The sequence below is a fragment of the Scatophagus argus genome, chromosome 3 (assembly GCF_020382885.2).
Source record: "Scatophagus argus isolate fScaArg1 chromosome 3, fScaArg1.pri, whole genome shotgun sequence".
Classification (NCBI taxonomy): domain Eukaryota; kingdom Metazoa; phylum Chordata; class Actinopteri; family Scatophagidae; genus Scatophagus; species Scatophagus argus.
In genome coordinates this window covers 8,427,840-8,449,325 of record NC_058495.1, presented here as the reverse complement: position 1 = coordinate 8,449,325, position 21,486 = coordinate 8,427,840, and the positions used below count along the sequence as shown (strand labels likewise).

The 21,486-nt window shown below is 39.4% G+C and overlaps 3 protein-coding genes across 3 annotated transcripts; all 3 read right to left on the bottom strand.

Annotated features, from left to right (window-relative positions):
* Positions 1-163: 163 nt before the first annotated feature.
* aurka (aurora kinase A) lies at positions 164-4,056 on the bottom strand. Its single transcript, XM_046383212.1, has 9 exons — positions 3,700-4,056; positions 3,198-3,263; positions 2,544-2,880; positions 2,415-2,451; positions 2,115-2,306; positions 1,649-1,787; positions 1,305-1,453; positions 887-1,061; positions 164-649 (listed from the first exon to the last, which is right to left on the bottom strand). Exons 2-9 carry the CDS (start codon positions 3,258-3,260, stop codon positions 464-466), a joined length of 1,278 nt encoding a protein of 425 aa, XP_046239168.1. The 5' UTR covers positions 3,261-3,263; positions 3,700-4,056; the 3' UTR covers positions 164-463.
* Positions 4,057-5,283: 1,227 nt separating this feature from the next.
* On the bottom strand, positions 5,284-10,447 carry prelid3b (PRELI domain containing 3). The gene is made up of 6 exons (XM_046383211.1): positions 10,281-10,447; positions 9,413-9,581; positions 8,013-8,102; positions 7,343-7,413; positions 7,128-7,230; positions 5,284-6,698 (listed from the first exon to the last, which is right to left on the bottom strand). Exons 1-6 carry the CDS (start codon positions 10,310-10,312, stop codon positions 6,582-6,584), a joined length of 582 nt encoding a protein of 193 aa, XP_046239167.1. The 5' UTR covers positions 10,313-10,447; the 3' UTR covers positions 5,284-6,581.
* Positions 10,448-11,634: 1,187 nt separating this feature from the next.
* tubb1 (tubulin, beta 1 class VI) lies at positions 11,635-15,289 on the bottom strand. Its single transcript, XM_046383210.1, has 4 exons — positions 15,153-15,289; positions 14,159-14,267; positions 13,852-13,962; positions 11,635-13,167 (listed from the first exon to the last, which is right to left on the bottom strand). Exons 1-4 carry the CDS (start codon positions 15,207-15,209, stop codon positions 12,023-12,025), a joined length of 1,422 nt encoding a protein of 473 aa, XP_046239166.1. The 5' UTR covers positions 15,210-15,289; the 3' UTR covers positions 11,635-12,022.
* Positions 15,290-21,486: the final 6,197 nt, after the last annotated feature.

Sequence of the window (21,486 nt, the reverse complement as noted above, 5' to 3'; positions counted from 1 at the left end):
TATTACTACTCATGACGGAAGCATCTCATTCTAATGGACACTAGTGCAAAGTCTTGTTCACCAAATACTTGAGGCAGTTAACTGAGAGCTTGAAATGCACAGAAGTTAAGCATAAAACAACAGAAGTATACTGCTTAATTCTAAAGTGACATATTCCATGAAAGATAATTTACATTTTATTTATTTCAAGTAATGACATTTTAGAAAAGCTCAATAAAATTTTCATAATTACAAAAAAACAGTGAAATATTTACAGGCAAATAGAATGCCAGTGATAAGACAGGGAAATGTGGTAAGAGAACAGAAGATAAGAAAAAAAAAATGTAACCAAGTGGCTCAAGATGCCACCAGACAAAAATATCCACATGAAGTGATTTTGCAGTCAACATAGCAGTGCAAGCAGATTTTGATGAATCAGCTGCACACCGGAGTTCATGCTTCACACCTTGGTGAAAGCCATTGTTCAGTGTTGGCTGGGCTCTTCATTAAGCAGGGTTGTGGGCTTCTTGGTGGAGGACGCAACCACCCAGGGATGGGACAGCACTCCCTGGATTGGCAATCTGTGCATGGGATTGTGCTTCAACAGCCTGGCAACCAAATCTTTGGCTCCGGCACTGATATCAGTCTGTGCAGGGTAAGTATACTCCACCTGGATTATAGGCAGAAAATCAGTACAAAGATTAAATATTACATAGCAATTACAAGGTGAACTGTAGTGCAGGTCTGAAACTCAATGGAATGAAAGTACTGACAGTTCTGAAACTGTCCAAGCAGTGTCCTGTAGGTACTGGTGCTCCAGCAAGAGCACCACGTACGAATAAGCAATAACTTTAATTTTACACACACATTTTGTCATTTTTCCCCCCCAGACTGTCAGGGTGCTTACCCTCGATATCCTGCGGTATGTCTCCTCGTGGCTTTTTGCTTCAAAGGGGGGTTTCCCAACCAGAAATTCATAGCAAAGGACGCCCAGACTCCACAGGTCCACCTTTTCATCATGAGTTTTTCCCTCAATCATCTCTGGAGGCAAGTAGTCAAGTGTCCCACACAGTGTGGACCTCCTGAGCACAGAAAGACAAATGGATAAAGTTAGTTTGTGAGCTAAGGACACAAGAGCTACAAGGAACGAAAAGTTAGAAGAATTCCTGGCTTGAGCGCAAAGATCGGGGGAAAAAAAAGTGAACTGCAAACACAAACTAAAATATCACAACACAATATCATAGTTTAACTATCAGACGCACACATACTTCATTGAAAGCTTAAAAACAAAAAGGTGCAGTTTGTACAAAAGCACACTTTCATACCTGGAGGAGGGTGTGTGAACAGACCAGCCAAAATCTGCAATCTTCAGCTCCCCATTGGCCCCCAGTAACAGGTTCTCTGGTTTGATGTCCCTGTGGATCACCTTCTTAGAGTGGCAATAGTTGAGGGCATCTGCTAGCTCCATGATGTACTAGTGCAGCACATAAAATGAAATGAACGTCATGTTTTGTTTGACAATATCCTCTTAATTTTACTCTTCATGTTAAATTTAATTTGAAACATCAGTTTGTGGAATTACTGTACACTTTTCATGGATGATTACTTTGAATAAAATTATGCACGTGATGCATCCTAAGATGGTAATGTCTTAAATTGGTAGACTTACAGTGGCGCTTCTGTCCTCAGGGAAACTTCCACAGCGCTGCAGCTCACCATACAGTTCTCCTTTTGGTGCAAATTCGAGGATGAGATACACGCGAGACGGGTCATGGAAGTAACCGTAGAGACGCAGGATGTTGGGGTGCCTGGAGGATGTTAATATGGAAAAGTTTTCTGACAAATTCTGTCAAAACACCCAAACACAATTTGAAAAGCACAAAGACTGGCAGACCTAAACAAACATCTGCATCAGCTAATCTCTCAGCATCTGCTTTGATGAAGTCCACAGACCAAGAAAATAATGAAGGCTTGTTCTTGCCAGTAATTCAGAACACAGTAGAGGTGTGGTAGCAACTGAACAAAGACCTATAGCACTTTTAAAATGACCACTGTTTAAAACTGACTCTGGTTGGCCAAACAATGGTCAGGCTTCATGTATGGCATTATATCACTTCATTTGAACGAAACATTACCTGAGGTGAGACTGGATCTCTACTTCTCTCCTCAGCTGGTGCTCCACCCCAGCCTTCTCCAGCTGCTTCTTGAAGAGCACCTTCAGGGCCAAGATGAATTTACTTTGGCGCTCTCTGGCCAGGTAGACATTGCCAAATTTACCTTTCCCTAAGGGACGGCCAATGTCAAAATTTTCTAGACTCCACCGCTTGCTGTGTGAGCAGAAATGGGCACAGTTACAGAGAAGGCAATGAAATCTATAGTTACCAAAAGATGATGTGGAAAAAAAAAGTAGAATGAACCACACTTATCATATATACCTTGATGCTTTTTCATAATCATTCTTGGCAGGTTTGTCTGAAGAAAAAAAAAACAACATAAAAAATGATGTATTTAGCATTTAAAACACACACACTCTATTCACCAAAACTGCACACACACACACTTACTTTGTGGCTTCTCTGGTTTTGCAGATTCTGATGGCATTTTTGCCAGCTCTGGGTTCACCTTGGGCACACTCAACTTTGGCCGGTCTTGCTGGGAAGCATGTTTGGGCTGTGGTGCAGGATTTCCTTTCTGAGTAGCTGGGTTCACATTCTGATCTGTGTGATGGGTGGACTTGACAGCAACAGAGACTTGAGATACTGGTTTCTGATGGCTGAGAGGCCGCTGAATGCGCTGAGGTCCATTTGACACACCCAGGACACGCTGATGCTGGGTTGGTGTAACTACAGCCATCTGTGACTGTTGTGACACAGGAATCCGCTTTGGCCCGTCACCATTTGACTGCAATCATAGAAACCCAAAATCTACAATTCACCCCTTCTCTGGGTAAACACTCATTTCTACTTTGTCAGACAATTATCTTAATTTCATTGTTTCCCTGACTTTGATTTTTTTAATCTCAGTCATGTCCTATGAATTCTCATCCTCAGCTATATTTGCAATTCAGTCTGTTCACTTTAACCACTGTGGACTATAAATAGACTCAAGTTGAAAGCATTGCTATACAATGACCAAGGTCAGAAAAAGTGAGCAAGCAATCTGTAATAGCAGTGATTTTATATTTATCAATTTTATGGTCAAGATAAACTGCGCATTACCTTCACCTCGGGCCTCTGAAGCTTCATGTCCTTTGTCAACTTGAGCTTTGCAGCAGAGTCCATATCCTGAGAAAAAGAATAGCAGGCTTCTTCAGTGACCAATCAACCTAATATAGGGTTAAAACTCGAAAAAGTTAGTCACGAACATAAAAATACAACTGTTCGTTTTAACATTGTTTCAATGTTGAGACCAACAGTAGCGGTATCGCCACAAAAGTAGCCTAATGTAAGGTAATCGTTTATGTTCACTTACACTTTTATCATTGGAGATTACAAAATAACTGGACAAGAAAGCTAAACAAAACACGCTGTAGGATTTGAAGGCGGATTAATTGTTAGCAATCTCTATGGCATGGCTCACGTTACCATGAGTAACGTTTATAGACGGAAACGTTAAGGTCAGAGCTAATGTTAGCCTTTTGGTATCCTAAACGCTAACCATGGCAAACCAGTATATGCAATACAGCAGTACTGATAAGCAGTGTTAGAGAAAGAAACTTACTTAAAAGTTATTGCACAATGACCCCAGAGCGACCACTGACCGATAACTTATCCGGAATTCGAATTTCAGAGTAACTAGCTTTCAAGCAGATAGCTCTCCCTATCTTGCTAAGCTAGCTAACAGGCGTCGGGCAGTTGTTGAAAGCTGACGACTGTGGCTACATAAACGTCCACTGCAGCGTTACAGCGAGATCGATTTTCTCACAACAGTATAGCTCCTTTCAAAGTCCGACTCGATGAAAAGGTTAATACAGATAAATAAACGTCACAGCAAATCTGAAAAGCCCTGCAAAAAGGTTAAATTGTAGCTGTCTGACACCTCCCCTACACACTGCTTGTTTGATTTCAAACGTCCCTCTGTTCAAAACCTTTAAACCTACCGTAGGTTCCGATTGGCTGAGGAAACGCACTGTCCTCGCATCATTGGCTAACGCAAAATGAGACGTGCGTGTGACGTTAAAGGAAGTCCTCCAAAGCAACAGAGGGCAGCAGTGGCATCGCTGGGATCTCTAGCTAAGCACATTTTTAAAAAAGCCATCTATATGACCATTTTGTAATCACGAAGTTACATGCTAATGGGAAAAGAAAAGAAAATCAAGCAGAAAATCAAATACCTAAAACAACTAAGAAGATTAAGATGAATGCAGGGGACAATAATATTTCTTAAATCTAAGCAAATTCTCCCTTTATTCTGACAACTTTAAAGACTGACTTTTTGAGTCTTGTCAGTTTTTGGCTGATTCCATGATCAAATGACTCTGTGTTGTGTAAATAACTTTATTTCTTGGCACATGTTCAGTCTTTGTCATCTATCTATCTAATCTATCTATTTCAGTATTTTCTCCTAGCGCGCCTGGGCCAGAATGTTTGGGTTAGGGTAGATAAAAAAAAATCTTTGACCTCCTTATGTATGTAGTAATCACCACTATTATAACCTGTTCCTGGCTCTCAGTTGGTATAGTATTAAGTTCTTTCAATCACAAAGCAGCAAGTTCTGAAATGAAAGTAGCATGGTTAAACCAACCTACTACTACATCACTTACATTACTAGTGACTGTTGTGAAAAATATTAAATGGAGCAGACCAGATTATAATATAAAACATTAACAAGACAGTTCTCCAGATGAAATTGCAGGTCTAGCATGTGGCCACAGAGTGGCAGCATATGGCTCTTGTATTTCAAACTTGCAACATCACTGCATGACCAACATTAGAAGAATGCAGTTGTACCAGCCAACACCTACAGTGGGTGTTTCAGTGTGTGTAGGTCTTTTAGAGGGGCACTGCAAAAATATACCCTTTAGTGAACAATGGCCTTTGGAAGGCATACATTTAGTAACTTCCCAGGCCAATCAAGCTACTGTTTAGCTTTCACATAAGCTATGCTGCTCCTTGAAAATAACAATTGATTCGGACAAGTATCCAAACACGTATAATAGGTATTGTCTAATTTATACTGAATGCTGAAAACAGAACACGTATTTTTCTGAATACATTCAATTTCCATTTTAACAGCAGCAACATTTTTATTTTAAACTGGTGTAACTCAAAGACCTACTGAGAAAAAAAAAATCTCTTACACAGGTTAAAACGTTTCATTTTATTGTCACATTTTGAACTTGGTAAACCCATTTGTTTTGTTTTTACCTAGAGGTACAAAATGCATAATTTACAATTTTTAACTAAAGATGATATCACACCTCACTACTTCACTACCAACCATTTCTTCAATAAATATTCCTGTTACAGGTAATAAAAAAAAAGAAATATATTAAAAGAAACTAAAGCTTTCACCATCACCAAACAGCTGTCCATTATATGAAGACCACCTCAAATGCAAACTGTAACCACATTTACTCTCTTAAAGGGTGATACCAGAATATCCACAGATTATCAGTACTGTCAGCATGTTTAGCAGCTTTTTATGTTAAAATATATTAATTTGTAAGTGCACAAATATACAGAGAAGACATGCTGAGGACTGTTTACTGATAAAACTGTCTGAGTTCAGCAAACAGGTTTAGCTACAGTATGGAACTAACTCAACATTTGAGAAGGTCTTCCACCTAATATGAAAATTATTTTGATCCCTTCACTTAAATACTTTAATAACAATATTAGTCATCACATAATAACAAAATACAGAGAGTCTTGTTATTGCTGAGGTCCTGCAAGAAAACATTGAGATGGCTTTCCTATACAAATAAACCTGATGGTGAAACATTTCAATATCGTGTTAATCAACCCAACCATTTACTCTCTGACACCTGAAACCACCCTGACATGCATTGTACTTGATCCCTGCCTTAACAAGGCATTGTTTTCTGTCATCCTGTCACAATCATGTATAAACCCCTCACCATAACGGTTAGCCCTGTCACTCTGTCTGTAAACACAGAGTTCATGTGAGACAAGACTTGCTGGCATTTTGATGTCTTTTTGACCAGGTGAAACCACAGCTGGTAAAGGTGCTTTCAAGGGGCTGGACAAAAAAAAGAAGTGTTTTTGCACTTTGGCGCTTTTCTTGTGTTTTCAGTTCACCAGGTGCTCTGGCACCTCTTTGCCAAAGCTTCAATGCTGTTTCCAAACACAGTGGTTCTGTCCCTGAACATGCAACACACTTTTCTTCCCCACGTCTCTCCAACCTTGTGGTCCAGCAATGCTGCATCGCCTGAAAACACTCCACGGAATCCCTTTATGTTGCTGTTTGGTATTAAAAAATATATCTAATGTAGATAGTAAAGTATATGAAATGACTGAATTGTACCCTTAAATAATACAAAAACTCCAGAGTATCAAAACAGCACCAGAGCATCATAAAGGGAGGCAGGTTGTACCGACATGCACTTTGTCTCAGACTCTTCCAGAAAGGAGAGGCAGGTGTCATTTCTCTGTGACGGCAGCAGCCATGGGAGTGCGTATGGTCCCGCGTGCTGTGGCTGCCAACTCTTCGATTTCTGCATTCAGTCGCCTGATTACCCACTCCATGGCTTCACGGCCCTGATCAACCACAAACATTGAGCATTATTCCATAGGAAGGAACATAAAAAAAATAACATCAAGCTTAACTGAAGGACAAGAATTATCTTCTGGCAATGGAAATGAGCAGTGATTTCCAGCTTTAGGGGCAAGACCCTGAGGTATTTGTATTGTGTCAGTGTGTGTTATGTGTCCCCATGGTAATGTGTTATATTGTTTCATAAGAAATAAAAATTAGGTAACATAATAAGCCAAATTTGACAATTTGGCCAGAATATAGTAATGATTTGTTGTGGCAGGTCATTCATTGTGTTTTTTCCATGTGCAGGGCCCAAAGAATATTCACATTAGACGTCCAGTTTAACATTTGCCAGATGAGTGTCTGACAGAAAAAAGCCTCACAACTGTATTACTCCAACCTCAAAGACAAATCTGCAAGAGATCTCTTACCTTTCCAGCATTGGTTGAGATGGTGCTGGCCATAACTCCTTCCAAGTAGCTGCTGAGACTGACTCCTTTCACAGAGATGATAGCCTCCTGAGTAAGTATTGTTCTGGAGTTGAAAGGAGATTTCAAATAATCAGTCAAAAGGCCTGAATGATACCGAATGCCGAAAACGAATGTATTATTTGGTTACTTAAATACCCCTGCTATGTATAACTTACTTGTCTTGATCCTCAGGGTGTGGCTTGTATGTTAACCGCTCATCCACAGACACCATGTTTGTGAAAGTGATCTGTAAAAGGTAATATCACAAGATAAACATTAGTTCATGTTAAGATATGAAAAGTCTTAAATCACAGCCCACGGAGCATGTGAACGCAGCATTCTGAAGGTTCATTGCCGAAATGCGAGCTCTGAACCTGTGGAACAAGCGACACTCCATTCCACAGAGGTTGTACTGTTACTCTGTCAGTCATTTGCACTACTGTTTATACTGTTTACACTGATGTTTATATCTTCTACTGTTTTTTATATTATATAGCGTTGTTTATATTTATATTTATTTTGTTAGGTAATTGGGCTTATACCGGGACCGGGGAAACTAATTTCGTTCCGCTCATGTCATATGTGTGTGAAATAACAATAAAGCTCCTTGAACTTGAACTTAAATATAGTAAGAGTTTATATTCAGGCAAACAGGACACGGTTGTTTTTGGTTGACACATCCAAAACAGAATATGTATTGTAAACAGATGAAAGGGTTGTACCGTTAAAAAAAAAAAAGTGGGAACGAACAGTTTGTCTCTAATTATTGCCTCATGGCCTGCACACACTGAAGGTTAAATCTCAGTATTAGGCCAAAAGATGTGGTGTTATGTCATAAGTACTCACATTTGTGGACTGAAGTTCGAAAGTCTTCTCTCTGGGATCCACAATCGAGTGCTCCTGAACATATGTGCACGTTCGTGTGTTACCGATGATCTGAAGACACAGGCAAAAAACATGCTTTACTACATCCTGAAATTAACAGCTAATTTACCATTCAAATGGTGCAGCCCTCTGGAAACAAGAGGACTCGTGTAGGTGTAATTTAACCTATAAATACTTTGAGACATTAAAAAAAACAGACCGACAACCACGTGAATCTGATGCCCCCCCACTTCTAGACAGCTTGAAATAGAAATAATATAAGGGTTATCCGTTACATCTCCCATGAGGTACTGACGGCACCCCTTTCAAAGAATGATGATTAACATTCATGTGTCTTACGATTTAGAGTCATGATTATTAGGTTATATCAAAAATGCACAGACCAAAGATCTGTTTTACTTTAATACTGTCCAGAGGTTAACCAACAGGAAGTCGTCTTCATGATTACACACATACCCTAAGACTAAGGATTGAATTGCTCTGAGACAATCTGATTAAGGGTTACGTTAATATGGTATCAATCACTGGGACAGTGTGTGTCATAGACCGACCTTGGAATTAAAAGGGCTATTCATAGGCCTCGTCACCAACTCCAAGCCCGACCTCAGACATCTAAGCAAAGGTCAGTGCTAAAGAACAGCAGCTGATTGGCCAATGTTTACACAAGCTAAAACATGACTTGGGAAGCAGGATGTTATCTCCCTCCAGCCTTATCATTACCGACTTCAGACGGTCAGAGACACAGGGGAAAGGTTCAATGACATCTATAGTCTATCTAAATCTAGAGGCAGCCTCCGTCACTGCTTTGCATTCTAGTGGCCTCAAGTTTTAACCGAGTCAACACAAGAGATGGAAAGTTACATCACATGTTGTCAGGGGTTACATCTCAACCATGACAGGAATGGCACTACCATGTCCTGTACAACACGAGTCGTGGCACATAGCCATGAACTCGCCTGCACCACAGTCAGCAACCACTTGTGCTACCCCTGCACGGAAATAGCCTTGTGGAGTTAAGGTCATGCTTAGTGACTGGAAAGCATTAACTCATCTCTGATGAATAACTGACACAGGCTTTAACTGGATTATTGGATTGTGCTTTATCGTCTGAATTCTAAGGTAATTTTAACTCAACTTATCATATGAGAAAATTGTGGGTTTTTTTTGCAATGTCTCATACTGCCTTAGTTCAACAATGTAAAAGGGAAGCACACAGACCACACACACAATCATGCACTTAAGGTCATGTGTTTCTCCATTTAGAGTCACATGTGTAGACTGTAAGTGTGACCAAAGCAATGCGAGTTCAAGGTTGCTGGAGACCAATACTGCTGACTCAGTTTGGTTTTTTGCATACTCACAGATTTGACTATAGACGGAAGACCCCACTCTGTGCTGAGCAGTCTTTTACTGTGGAGGCGTCCCTGTTTGTCGATGTTTCTGTCCAGTACATCCACTCCAATCACACTGGGGTTCATGGGGTTGGGATACTTCTGCATAGCAGCCTTGGTCACCGTCTCCCAAGGATGGCTGTTGACGGAAAGCCAAAAAAAAAATAAATTTAGCTCGGTTCCAGTCCTCTGAGTGGCTGTCCACGTCTCAGTTTTTTTCCGAGATTCAAGACTTCCATTGATACCAAGCTAATTTTAATGCTGCAAGAACAGTGAAAAGTAAAGATGGCGGTCTTGAACGTAGTGGGAAATACATGGGAATGGTTGCCACGGAGACACATGAACGCGCGGCGTAGTCCAGTTACGCAAGCAGGCACGCGAAAATGTAGGTGAAAGGTTGGGCGCTGGGGGCTGGCCCTGACCGGCTGATTGCACAATTTGACAGCTTTATACGGCAACCAGACGGCGACAGTACAGCATTACAGTTCGATACATTCTAATGTTCACTTTTAAAATGTGAACGTTTTTGGTAATTGTGCGATTCGTACAGTGCGGTATTCATTGGCAAATGAAAAGGCAGTGATTGGCTTTACTCGGAGGGAAATCTGGCTATGTAATATTACAACCTGCGACTACTACCATACCAGCAAGCGACACTAGTTTGCAACTTTTTCTGGTTAAGCGTACATTGTTCACCAGATGAAATAAAGAGCAGCTGTCGTTTCTCAACTACATGCAATAGACAGTGAACCTGTGACAGACGGACCATCTCGAAACACATCACTGGTCGCAGTGGTCGGGAATAAGAACAAGGTGTCCTGCTAACGACAAAACTTACTTGAATATATGCTCTGATGTCCAGATCTTCATGGTTTAACTACTGGACCGAAGCTGGTGACCGAAGCTGTGAAAAAGCGGATTTGCCGGTAGGCAGCTACAAGCACACTGACTGAAGGAGATGAACCACGTTGAAAGACATCCGCAAGTCTCCTCCCACTCCCAAGGCAGTCACATGAGTAGTATTAGTGACGCACTTCCGCTAGTCAGTGAATGCCGCATAAGTCAACTGATATTAGTGAATTAAAAATAGGCTATTTCACATTTAAACTCGAGCTCGGATAAACGACTTAACTGAACGCAGAAAAGCAAATGAATGCTGTCGCCTCAGCTTATAGCATTCAGTATATATTTGGCCTTGTAACCTACAATCTGAGTATGTCAGCCGTATGACCTTTCATGTTACACAATTCAGCGCAGTGAAGGTTGAAAGTTCTCCTCTGCAACCCTGAGACAAAGAGAGACAGAGGGGCTGTTGACGCAGGACCAACAAAGTGCTCAAACTTTAAGGACATCTCATTGGTATTTTTGTTAAATATGTCTAATTAGGTGCAATATTTGATGGTGTATGTAATTTTAGTCTGAGGAGAGAAACCCATAGGATTTATGAGCTAAGTTAGAGAAGCCAGCTTTGATGATTTTCAAACACGTCAACTGCAGGACCCTTTTAACGAGCCCTATCTTGAAATAAACAACTCAATATTTTTTTCAGACATTCTCAAAGTCATAGCTTTTTTCTTGTCAGTTACTTAGAAAAATAATCATTTTACTTTGTCTACACTATAAAAAAATATTGTAATGAGACAAAGGAGGAAAATGACTCTTTGGTTGAGCGGTTAAACTGGTCATGTTCAGGTATATGCAAATTTAAGGTTAGCTGTCCACTAAGTGCTGGCTTCTTACCCCATTTGCACCTTGTAGCTTTAAACAGATTACCTTCTGTGTGGCAATACTGCATCTGCCCCCATAGCCTATATTCACATGTGGGTTACATGCACTACAATCTCCCTCATTCCAGTAAATGAGTCTAACGGACTGTTGTGCAGGGCCAACTTCATGCCATGTGTTTTTATCTCAAAGTGCAGACACTCTGGCCAAGTTATGTGTAATCTCTATGTCCCAGACTTGTGACAGTGGGAGGAAACTGTATGACAACCTTGAACAATGTCACTATCACTGTGTCAGAGTACTGTCCGTCACAGCGGCGGAGCTTAGTTAAATTCCAGTTCAAATTCAAATGACAAAACTGAGTGAAAATGCAAAGTATTATGTTATTTTAAGGGTTGTAATGACACTTAAACTCTTTGGTTTTACTGTTTTTAATTACAGTCCAATAACTTAGATTCAGAAAGACTCAAAGCAACACATACTGTAGGTCTGAAAAAAATATTTCTCAAACAGTATAAATATCACAATTTTATTTTTATGGCTGCGGATTGTAGAGCTGGCAGAACATTAAACTCTGAATATATATACATGCAAAATTCCCATGATTTCAAATATTTACTATAAAAAAATAACTTGACTCTATGCAAGTTTACAAATAATTTTAAGAATACAACATAATAAGCACTATTGTTTAAATGTCACCACACCTTTGATCAAGTAAAAGCTATCAACCATAGGCATATATTAAAACCACAAAATAAAAATTCCTTCTCAGATCAAAAATCTAACATATATTTTCCATACCCTTGCAACAAGGTGTCAAAGCTACACACCACTCTGTAAGCCCTATGCTCTCTACTCATCTACAGTATCTTTGCTCTTTTCTGTCACTGATTCCGGTTTAACTTCCACCTGAGACTGAACTTTTGTTGTCACTGTCGATGAGGGTTCCCCCTCTTCTTCTTCCTCTGCTTCCCAATCTTGATCAGCAGTGGCATCTTGGTACTGCTGGTACTCTGACACCAGATCGTTGAGGTTGCTCTCTGCCTCAGTGAACTCCATTTCATCCATACCTTCTCCTGTGTACCAGTGGAGAAAAGCTTTGCGTCTGAACATCAGGGAGAACTGCTCACCCACACGACGGAATATCTCTTGAATGGCTGTGTTATTGCCGATGAAGGTGGAGGCCATTTTGAGGCCTCGGGGTGGGATGTCACACACAGCAACCTTGACATTATGGGGGATCCAGTCCACAAAGTAGTTGCTGTTTTTCTGCTGCATCGCAAGCATCTGTTCATCTACCTGCTTGGTAGACATCTGGCCACGGAACATGCCAGCAACTGTGAGATAGCGCCCCCGCCTTGGGTCACATGCCGTCATCATGTTGCGAGCATCAAACATCTGCTGGGTGAGCTCAGGCACCGTTAGGGCTCGATACTGTTGGCTGCCACGGGCCGTCAGGGGGGCAAAGCCGGGCATGAAGAAGTGGAGGCGAGGGAAAGGCACCATGTTGACAGCCAGCTTCCTCAGGTCTGCGTTCAGCTGTCCTGGGAACCTCAGAGATGTCGTGACCCCACTCATGGTCATGCAGACCAAGTGGTTGAGGTCCCCGTAAGTAGGAGTGGTCAGTTTCAGCGTGCGGAAACAGATGTCGTAGAGGGCCTCGTTGTCGATGCAGAAGGTCTCGTCCGTGTTCTCCAGGAGTTGGTGGACTGACAGGGTGGCATTGTAGGGCTCCACCACCGTGTCAGAGACCTTAGGGGAGGGCATGATGCTGAAGCTGTTCATGATGCGGTCAGGGTACTCCTCTCTGATCTTGTTGATGATGAGCGTTCCCATGCCAGAGCCAGTGCCACCCCCCAATGAGTGAACCAGCTGGAAGCCCTGCAGGCAATCACAGCTTTCACTCTCGTTCCTCACCCTGTCGATCACCTGATCCACCAGCTCTGCTCCCTCTGTGTAGTGGCCCTTAGCCCAGTTATTCCCAGCCCCCGAGTTCCCTGTAACAGCACAATAAAAATGCCTAAGTTAATCTAATTCGCTCATTTGTAAAGGGAAGGGAAATATACAATATCTCTAAAGGTCCAGCATGAGGGCTTTAGGGGCACTGTGTTTTTGTTACCTTTTAATAAGCCTTTATATCTATAAAGGGAGCGGGTCTTTTTCCACCGAGTCCACCATGGTGCACCACCATGTTTCTGCAATAGCCCAGAATGGACAAACCAAACACTGGCTCTAGAGAGAGCCTTTCATATTTCTTACACTTTCCGGGTGACAATGAGTGTTCAGTTGATTGAAGTCTACAACTACAAAGTATACCAGTCTTTAAGATTCTCAATTCTGTGTTGTCACTAAATATGTTTCCACGTGTCTTTTATTGAATAGCTTCAGTTCTGGTGATATTTTTGTGTTGCAATTTGATGTGGTAAAATTTGTGTTCATTTTCACATATTTTCTGAAACATCATCCAACATTGACATGATACAATTTAGATGTAGGAGTTATTCCTATAGCATTTGAGAGGCATTTATAGCCACAGAACCCAATAATGCAGACTACCATGATTGTCTGAAGCTTAGTGGTGTCTCTCCTTTTCTGCATAATTATTAACAAAATGCTTTCATATAGCCACACAAAAGCAGGACTGTCTTGGTATTCCTCAGTATGACTGTGATTTGTCTCACCATGGATGAAGTTGTCGGGTCTAAAAAGGCCCCCGATGCGGCTTCCTCTTACACTGTCCATTGTACCAGGCTCCAGGTCAACGAGCAGAGCCCTGGGGACATATTTACCACCTGTGAACAGAATGAAAATGCATTACTAATATCACCAGAAACAGGCTTCTTGAACATAAATATACCCTCATTTTGTGTCAAAGTTTAAGAGCAATAATATTTAAAAATAACACTTTAACAACAACTTCAGTTAGAAAGAAAACTGCAGCTGTTAGCAGAACAATCTGGAGTCTATGTTGGGGAGCCTCTCTATTACCATGTGCCTCGTTGAAGTAGACGTTGACTCTCTCCAGTTGGAGGTCGCTGTCTCCCTCATAGATGCCTGTTGCATTGAGCCCATGCTCATCACTGATCACTTCCCAAAACTAGAAAGACAGAAGCAAAGAAGAAATAATTATTATATCAACATAATTCAAGAGAGACAAAAAGAATTAAGGAGACAAAAGAATTTCCCAGAAAACACAGACGACATTTTTAGGCAACAATTGTAGTTCTCTGTTTTTAACTTTTACCTCTCAGTCTCGATTTAGTTGCTTTCTTATGAAACATCTGTGTTGATTTGTTTTATGCAGTTGGGCAAAGAGGAAATTATTTTATATATACATGTGTGTATACACATCTTCAATTATTTTTTGACTGCCAAATCTATGTTTACACCGACTCTGTCCCAGATGGGTGATGCAAAATGCGTCCCTGCTTAGTAACTGCTGAGTTGAAACACATAAACATTCATGTGGTAGGTCATGATCTTGAGATTAAGAATACCTGCTGAACACAATAAACTGTTAAAGATACTCAGAATAAGAGAAGAATAATAACTCGAGTAACTTGATCTTTACACCACTACATTCCTCACTTCTAATAAGCACTGTGTGTTACTTTAGCTGTATAATCTTGTAGTTTTTCTTTCTTGTTTCATGTTAGCCATGATAAAAATGTCCCACCCATGCTAGTCTTGCTGTGGCTCTTATCTTCTCCCTGACTTGACAGGGAACACCCTGCGCCAGTCGCAACTGTGAGTGGCTCCAAACACCATCCAAGTTTTATTTATTTATATTTACACAATCAATGTCGCATGAACATGATAATTCTTTCAAACACGTGTGTCGTTAATATTTTTGTCAAAATGACGTAGTTTTGATTTAGGCTGACAGAACTTTATATCAAAGTCTCAACAGTGTCATCAAAGTCAGGCCTAATGCACATTATAACTTTAACAGAGGAATTAGAATTTTATTCTTTTTTATTACCTTTGAGCCGATCTGGTTGCCACATTGTCCAATTTGCAGATGTACAATCTCACGCATGATGATGAGGCTACAGTAAACAGAGCAGCTGGGTGTCTCCAATAGGTTTCAGTCCTCCGACCAGTCTTTTAAACAGTAACAGAAATGATGTCATCAGTGATGTCAGGAAGTCACCCCGCGGTGTGAAAACTCTTTACATAATGACAATCGTAACTTAGCAAGTGTAAACAAATTTTTATATGAGGGGGGTTTGCCACACTTTTGTACTTTTTAGCTAGTTCATGTAGGCCTTCCGTGTCTCTCAATATGCCACTTTATGTTTTGTTGTGAATGTTTAATTTTGCTTGTTCATGGTATGTCATGTAAACTACAACAAAATCATTCAGCTGCATAAAATTTAATTTTCAATAATGGAAAAGGCATGTAGTAATTCTTCTGGTGTAAAACTGTGAAAATTTGGTGAAGGAACTAATACCAGAACTTCATAACATCTCTTTTGTTAGAATATCATAATTTAAAGAATTATGAGAGATTATTGATGTACAACAATCATCATTATTATTTTGGTTCCACATGGCTTAAACACATATGTGAGCTGTGGGGAGGTGGAAGAACAATTTATATCAAGTTAATGTGGTTATCTCTTTACTTATGAAACTGGGGGCGCTTGAACTGTACTTCATACACTTTATGTACTTCATATACTTTATATATTTGTGAATATCCTCACAGGGATCAATAAAGTTTTATTTGAATCTGTAGCATTACATCATCATTCATGTCTTGATTATATTTTGTATTATTAAATCTGTAGTAACTAGTGACATAAGTTGACAAATAAATGTAGTGGAGTAAAAAGTACACTATGTGCCTCTGAAATGTATTGAGTAGAAGTACAAAGTAGCAGAAAATATTGTACATAAGTAATGTAGCTGACTAAACGTAGCCTACTTAGTTACTTTCCACCACTGAAGCTGTGCCACTGACCAAAAACAGGAAGGAAATATGGCGATGATGAATGAAAGTCTTTCTCTGGCCAGTGTGAGATAACACCCATTTGATTAACTACATTATGGTTATACCACACACACACACAAACACACACACAAAACATGTTTCAATGCTAGACATGAAGGAATAGTTTTACATGTCAAAAATAGCAGAAATACTTTGCCTAAAAGACGTAATATGACAATTTGCTGCCTTTTCGTGGCAAATGTTACAAAACAGTTTACGTTTAGGCCAACGTAGGAGTAATAATAATGGAATAAAACTTGGAGCAGTTGGGAAATTATGTATGAGAGATGCTACCATCTAGAGGGCTATCACAGACATGACATGATATCAGCCCAGTCTTTTTCAACATGTGAATAAAGGGACTGATAGGAAATGTCGGAATGTCTCTAATGCTTCAGTATAAAGCTCACATTGTTGTATTTTAGATGAATGAAAATGTAAGTGAACCTTAGCAGGATGATTTGACAACTGGAGATTAGGTCTTAGAATTGGGGCTTTTCCATCCATTTATATCGCTTTATCTGTGCAGGATCGCAGGGGGGAATGTGCATGTTTTTTGGACTGTGGGAGGAAGCTTGAGTACTTAGAGAAAACCCATGCAGGCACAGGGACAACTTGCAAATCCTGCACAGAAGGGTCCAGACCGGGACTCGACCCTGGACCCCTCATACTGTAAGGCGACAGTACTGACCACTACACCACCGTTCCACCAGTGGGTTTTTATCATATCACAATGTGAAGAACAGTTGTAAATAATAAATTTCATGATGGCTGAATTCCATTTGGTTTCTCTTAGTTTCGACATCCTGTCTCACTGAGGCACGTGAACAGAACGGAGACACCATTAATGTTATTGATAACATTTGACAATTTTATTCCTAATACACTTTTTCTGCTATGACAAGCAACAACATCTGCTGTGAGAAAAGAACGTGCGGCGTACTAATTGAATGACTTTAACTGTTTCTGTCCTGGCTACGAAGAATTTACACGTTCTCCAGATGTGTGCAGTTTTTATATGTGAATATGTTTTTCTATCTGGGAGCTTCACCTTTCAGTCACTCCGCACTACTTAGTTTTGTCTTTTGTTGAGATCTGTTACCAGGATATCTGGTGAGAAACACAAATATCTAATCGTCGTGTATGGGTAGATTCTATTGATCTGATAGGGATCCACAAATTAAGACAATATTCTTAAAGCACAGGATGATGATCGAGATAACAGACACATACAGAAATGCCACACATACTTAAATACTGTACTTAGTGTCACTTGCAATACTGTAAAACTGTCACTTGTTGCTGTGGTTATTAGTTGTATTTTCTACCACCATCTTTTGAGTAGGTAGGAAGCAAAGGCGCAAGGGTTCAGTTTTCACAGGTGCACCAGCAGCAGTGGAAAGAGTAGCTGCTCCAGTTCAGTACTACAGTGCAAATATAATCCAATTAAAAGCCATGTATTTAAAAGTATAGAAAAGTACAGAAGTATCATCAGTGAAATGTACTCAAAATATCAAAAGTAAAAGTGCAGATGCATCGACACATAACTGTTAGAGGTGGAGCTAGTTTTGAACTCTTTTATATACAAGTTTTATTCAGTGGTTCCCAACCTGGAGTCACAATATAAATCTGAAGATAAATACAATATACATCTGTATTTTAAAAATAATTATGAACTTAAGAGGGGAAATGTGTGTTTTATGGAACTGAAATGTGACTATAATCCATATTGAGAGGTCAGGAGCCATCAGTAGTTTGAACTTTAACAATACATTTCATAAAGTTGCATGCTTTTTTTATTTGACTTATTAATCTGAAAAGTAAATAAAACTGTTACATAAATGTAGTAATGTAAAAAATATTTTCTAATAGAGCACAAGTAGAAAGAAGTATTTAATGGAAATCCTCAAGCACGAGAGTAAACTTACTTACTTTCCACCACTGTATATACATGCAACTGTTTGAGTATTTACCAGATAGTAAAGACTAACTTCCTGTTCTGAGTATACAGAGTTTGTTAAGGAGACAAACCACAGAGGCACAAGCTGAGATCACAGGCCATGAAGAGTTTTTATTGTTCTGACATATCTGAAGATTGTCTTTAACTTGCTTCCACAGATTTAAGTCTTTTCTTCATTTCTTCACTTGTCTGTTGGGCTTCATTAGAGAGCCACAGTAGCATTTAGCTGTCATTGATGACCTTTATGTGTTTTGCCCTGAGCTTCTTTCCCTTGCCTTTTGACGTATTTGGTGAGGGAGGTGTGTGTGTGTGTGCGCGCGCACTGCATACTGTGTCAGTGGGTGTATTATTTGTGATGCGCAATGTTTGCGTGCATCCACGTGAGACCTGGGGGGGACAGTGAACCGTTTAAAAGTTCAGATCACCATTAGGTGAGTTATGCTGACAGGACATTTAGATTGCAATCTGAATCAGTCTCTCAAACTGTATCAATCAATTTAAATAACACTATAACTTATCTGAATATCAGCCTTGTCATGGGGTTTAAAGGGAGTTCATAAAAACTCTCCGGTCATTTAAACCTAAGTAACTGCATCAATCTATAATACAAAGACTAGTGAGGCTGAGAAATTGGGGTTTGTCACTATCCAACTGAAGAGACTGCTGGGGGTATCACAGTGAACAGCGAGTTTGACAAGAAATCTCACAACACTGTCAGTATCAACGACATGTTGTTTCTTAAGCTTTCAGCCACAAATTGTGGTCTTTCTCAGCTAATAAAGTTGCTCACTTGTCATTGAGATGGTGTAGTTTGTTATCTCACGCCATCACTGTGGAGATTCTGTCATGTGATGTAACGGTGGTAACAGTGTATTGTTTTAAAATGTAGCATGCGGTAGTATTGCAGTTTGGCCTTATGTGTGAGATAAGACAATCGCTTAAGAGCTAGGAACACTTGTGGGTGTGATAAGTTAAAGGCTGCAGTGATGTGGGCATATCCCAATATGCATAAAGCCTACCTTTTATTGAGGCCCAAGTGTAAGAGTCGTTGTTTTAAGGGTTAAGGTTCCTGTGAGTCAGTCAGATATGTTACACCCTGAGAATGTGTAAGTCCTGAGTTGTTTTGTATTTAAGTGAAAAATAACATGTTGTGACTTAGTGAAGTGTTGTGCCACCATGAACCTGCAGACGAGCTTGAAAACTCTTTTGCATTGATTCTCCCTGTGGCTGCAAACTCCATAGCACGCAGTTCACATTAGTTTCATACTGGTCAAACCATCCAGCTGCTCCTTCTTTCCTGTGTCATTGACTCATTTATATTTAATTCTACTTTTTTTCTTTTCCTTTTTTTTCCAAATAAAGATGCAGGGGTGATCCAGTTTCCTATCTAGGATCCATAGGTGTGGACACATGACATGGACTCGAGTCAGATTCCAGTCATAAACTGTAATATTTTAGACCTGACTTTACAAACTCAAAAAAGACTTGCAAGTGCATCCTCATCCCATTAAAAGTCCAGACTTGAGACTTATTGTGGCTTGTAACAATGACTTTGTCCAACCTTTGCCAGGCCCTCATGCCCTGCATGGAACGACTTGACTGACGAGCTTTGGTGTAGGAGGGCTTCACTTTTTACTATCATTACTATTATTAGTATTCCTTTTATTGCCGATAAATGCATGTGATGGAATTAAGTGTTTTTATGTATAACTCTGGATAATTGTTATAACTTAATTCATGTTCACTCGGCGCGATTTATCATTTTTGGGCAGAAAGGTTGATATTCATTTTGCTTCAAAGAGGGCGCCTCTCCCCTTCTGTACCTCTGCTTCATGACGCTCCGGGCAATCATGTGATTCAACCCTGCTTCATTCCAGATGCGTCAAGCACCAGCAAGGAGGAAACAGGAAGTATCTTAATAATAATTTCAATCTAAAAGCATAGTATTTCATTTCGCTTTGATCGGAAAAGATAAGCGTAAACACTTTTGATTATTTGTGAATTTATTGTGTTTGTGATCTATTCATTTATTTTCCCTGAACGTGGAGCATAAATATGCAATGTGCTATTCACCAGTGCATTTTACATTATATTTTGACAGGGATATTATAGAAAAAGATGGTAAAGAAAATTATAGAATAATTGTTTTTTCTGTAACTACAGCTAAATGCCTAAATTTTCTCTCAGTTTATGGTATTGTACTTAGGAAAGACTAGCCCCAAAACATCAGGGCCAAAGTCTATATTTGTGTCTAATATTTTGTTTGCATTACAATGATATCAGTAATAATCCATGATTCTTATTAGTATTTTTTCTGTTTAGAACTATTGCAAGCTATTGTTAAGTTGCCATTGCTTTAAATATTATGTGCTACATTGTAATTCATCTTTAAAGCATTTCATTTAAAGCACTGGCGACAAAATATATTTTAAGTAAAGTTTTATGAATAATAATATTGACGGTGTACAACCTTTTCACACATCGCTTTGTATTTAAAAACAAATACAGTTCTTGCATTCTCAGTTGGATTATTTTTCAAGAAGAAGTGCAAACTAATTATACTTAAGCACAGTTCTGAGGTTCTTATACCTTAACTGTACTCATACCTCAGTTTCAACCTGTCTACAGTTTAAAGGAATATTGTACTTTTTGTACTGTAAGCCTTCAAGTTTCTTGTTCAGATTTTTTTTATAAATATATATGTATGATAACATTATTAAAATGTAATGTATTGCCCAGGATAAAATCAGTTGTTCCAAATATTTTTGCATTGGAGAAAGGAGATTGGGAACCACGGGCTAAATCAGCAAACTGGAAATAATTAAAATTCCTTATTGCAATGATATTCTAGTATCTACAATAAAATAATGACAGAATATTACAGTCACATGAGCAATTCATGTGTTGAAACACTACTTTTACTTTTGATACTTTAGGTAGGCCTATATTTGCTGATAATGCTGTACTTTTGTATATGTTCAGACTGCACATATTTTTACACACATTTGCAGTCAGTATTTTACATATTATATCCTCTTTGCCTTGAATGCTGTGTAGCTCTTTTCATTTCACAAACACATATTCACTACTTTGATTGCTTTTTGAAAAACATATTTTCATTGAAAATTCATCTATTTTATGATTCTTGACTTTTGCAAACCTGCTTTTAATTCTGCCACCGCTGTCAGGAACTGCATGAATAATCTTTTCCAAAAAAAAACAAAAAACAAAAACGCACTTGTCTCTATAACAAAACAGTAATTTTCTCATTGAAAATAATTTTGATATTCCTGTATGCACTGTATGATAATTTTACTTATTTTCGTGCACACAGTGAAATCCACACTAATGACGCGTCCA

Bases quoted from the DNA above. Each gene is read 5' to 3' on its own strand.
- aurka (XM_046383212.1), bottom strand. From the start codon at position 3,260: ATGGACTCTGCTGCAAAGCTCAAGTTGACAAAGGACATGAAGCTTCAG. The intron at 2,452-2,543 runs GTAAGTGTGTGT...TTTTTTCTTCAG, and splicing joins AAAACCAGAGAAGCCACAAA to ACAAACCTGCCAAGAATGAT. The intron at 650-886 runs GTAAGCACCCTG...CCTATAATCCAG, and splicing joins CATACCGCAGGATATCGAGG to GTGGAGTATACTTACCCTGC.
- tubb1 (XM_046383210.1), bottom strand. From the start codon at position 15,209: ATGCGTGAGATTGTACATCTGCAAATTGGACAATGTGGCAACCAGATC. The intron at 14,268-15,152 runs GTAATAAAAAAG...CTGTCTTTCTAG, and splicing joins GCAACCAGATCGGCTCAAAG to TTTTGGGAAGTGATCAGTGA. The intron at 13,168-13,851 runs GTGAGACAAATC...GTGCTGTTACAG, and splicing joins ACCCGACAACTTCATCCATG to GGAACTCGGGGGCTGGGAAT.
- prelid3b (XM_046383211.1), bottom strand. From the start codon at position 10,312: ATGAAGATCTGGACATCAGAGCATATATTCAA. The intron at 7,414-8,012 runs GTGAGTACTTAT...TACCTTTTACAG, and splicing joins TCGAACTTCAGTCCACAAAT to ATCACTTTCACAAACATGGT. The intron at 7,231-7,342 runs GTAAGTTATACA...TTTCAACTCCAG, and splicing joins CACCCTGAGGATCAAGACAA to AACAATACTTACTCAGGAGG.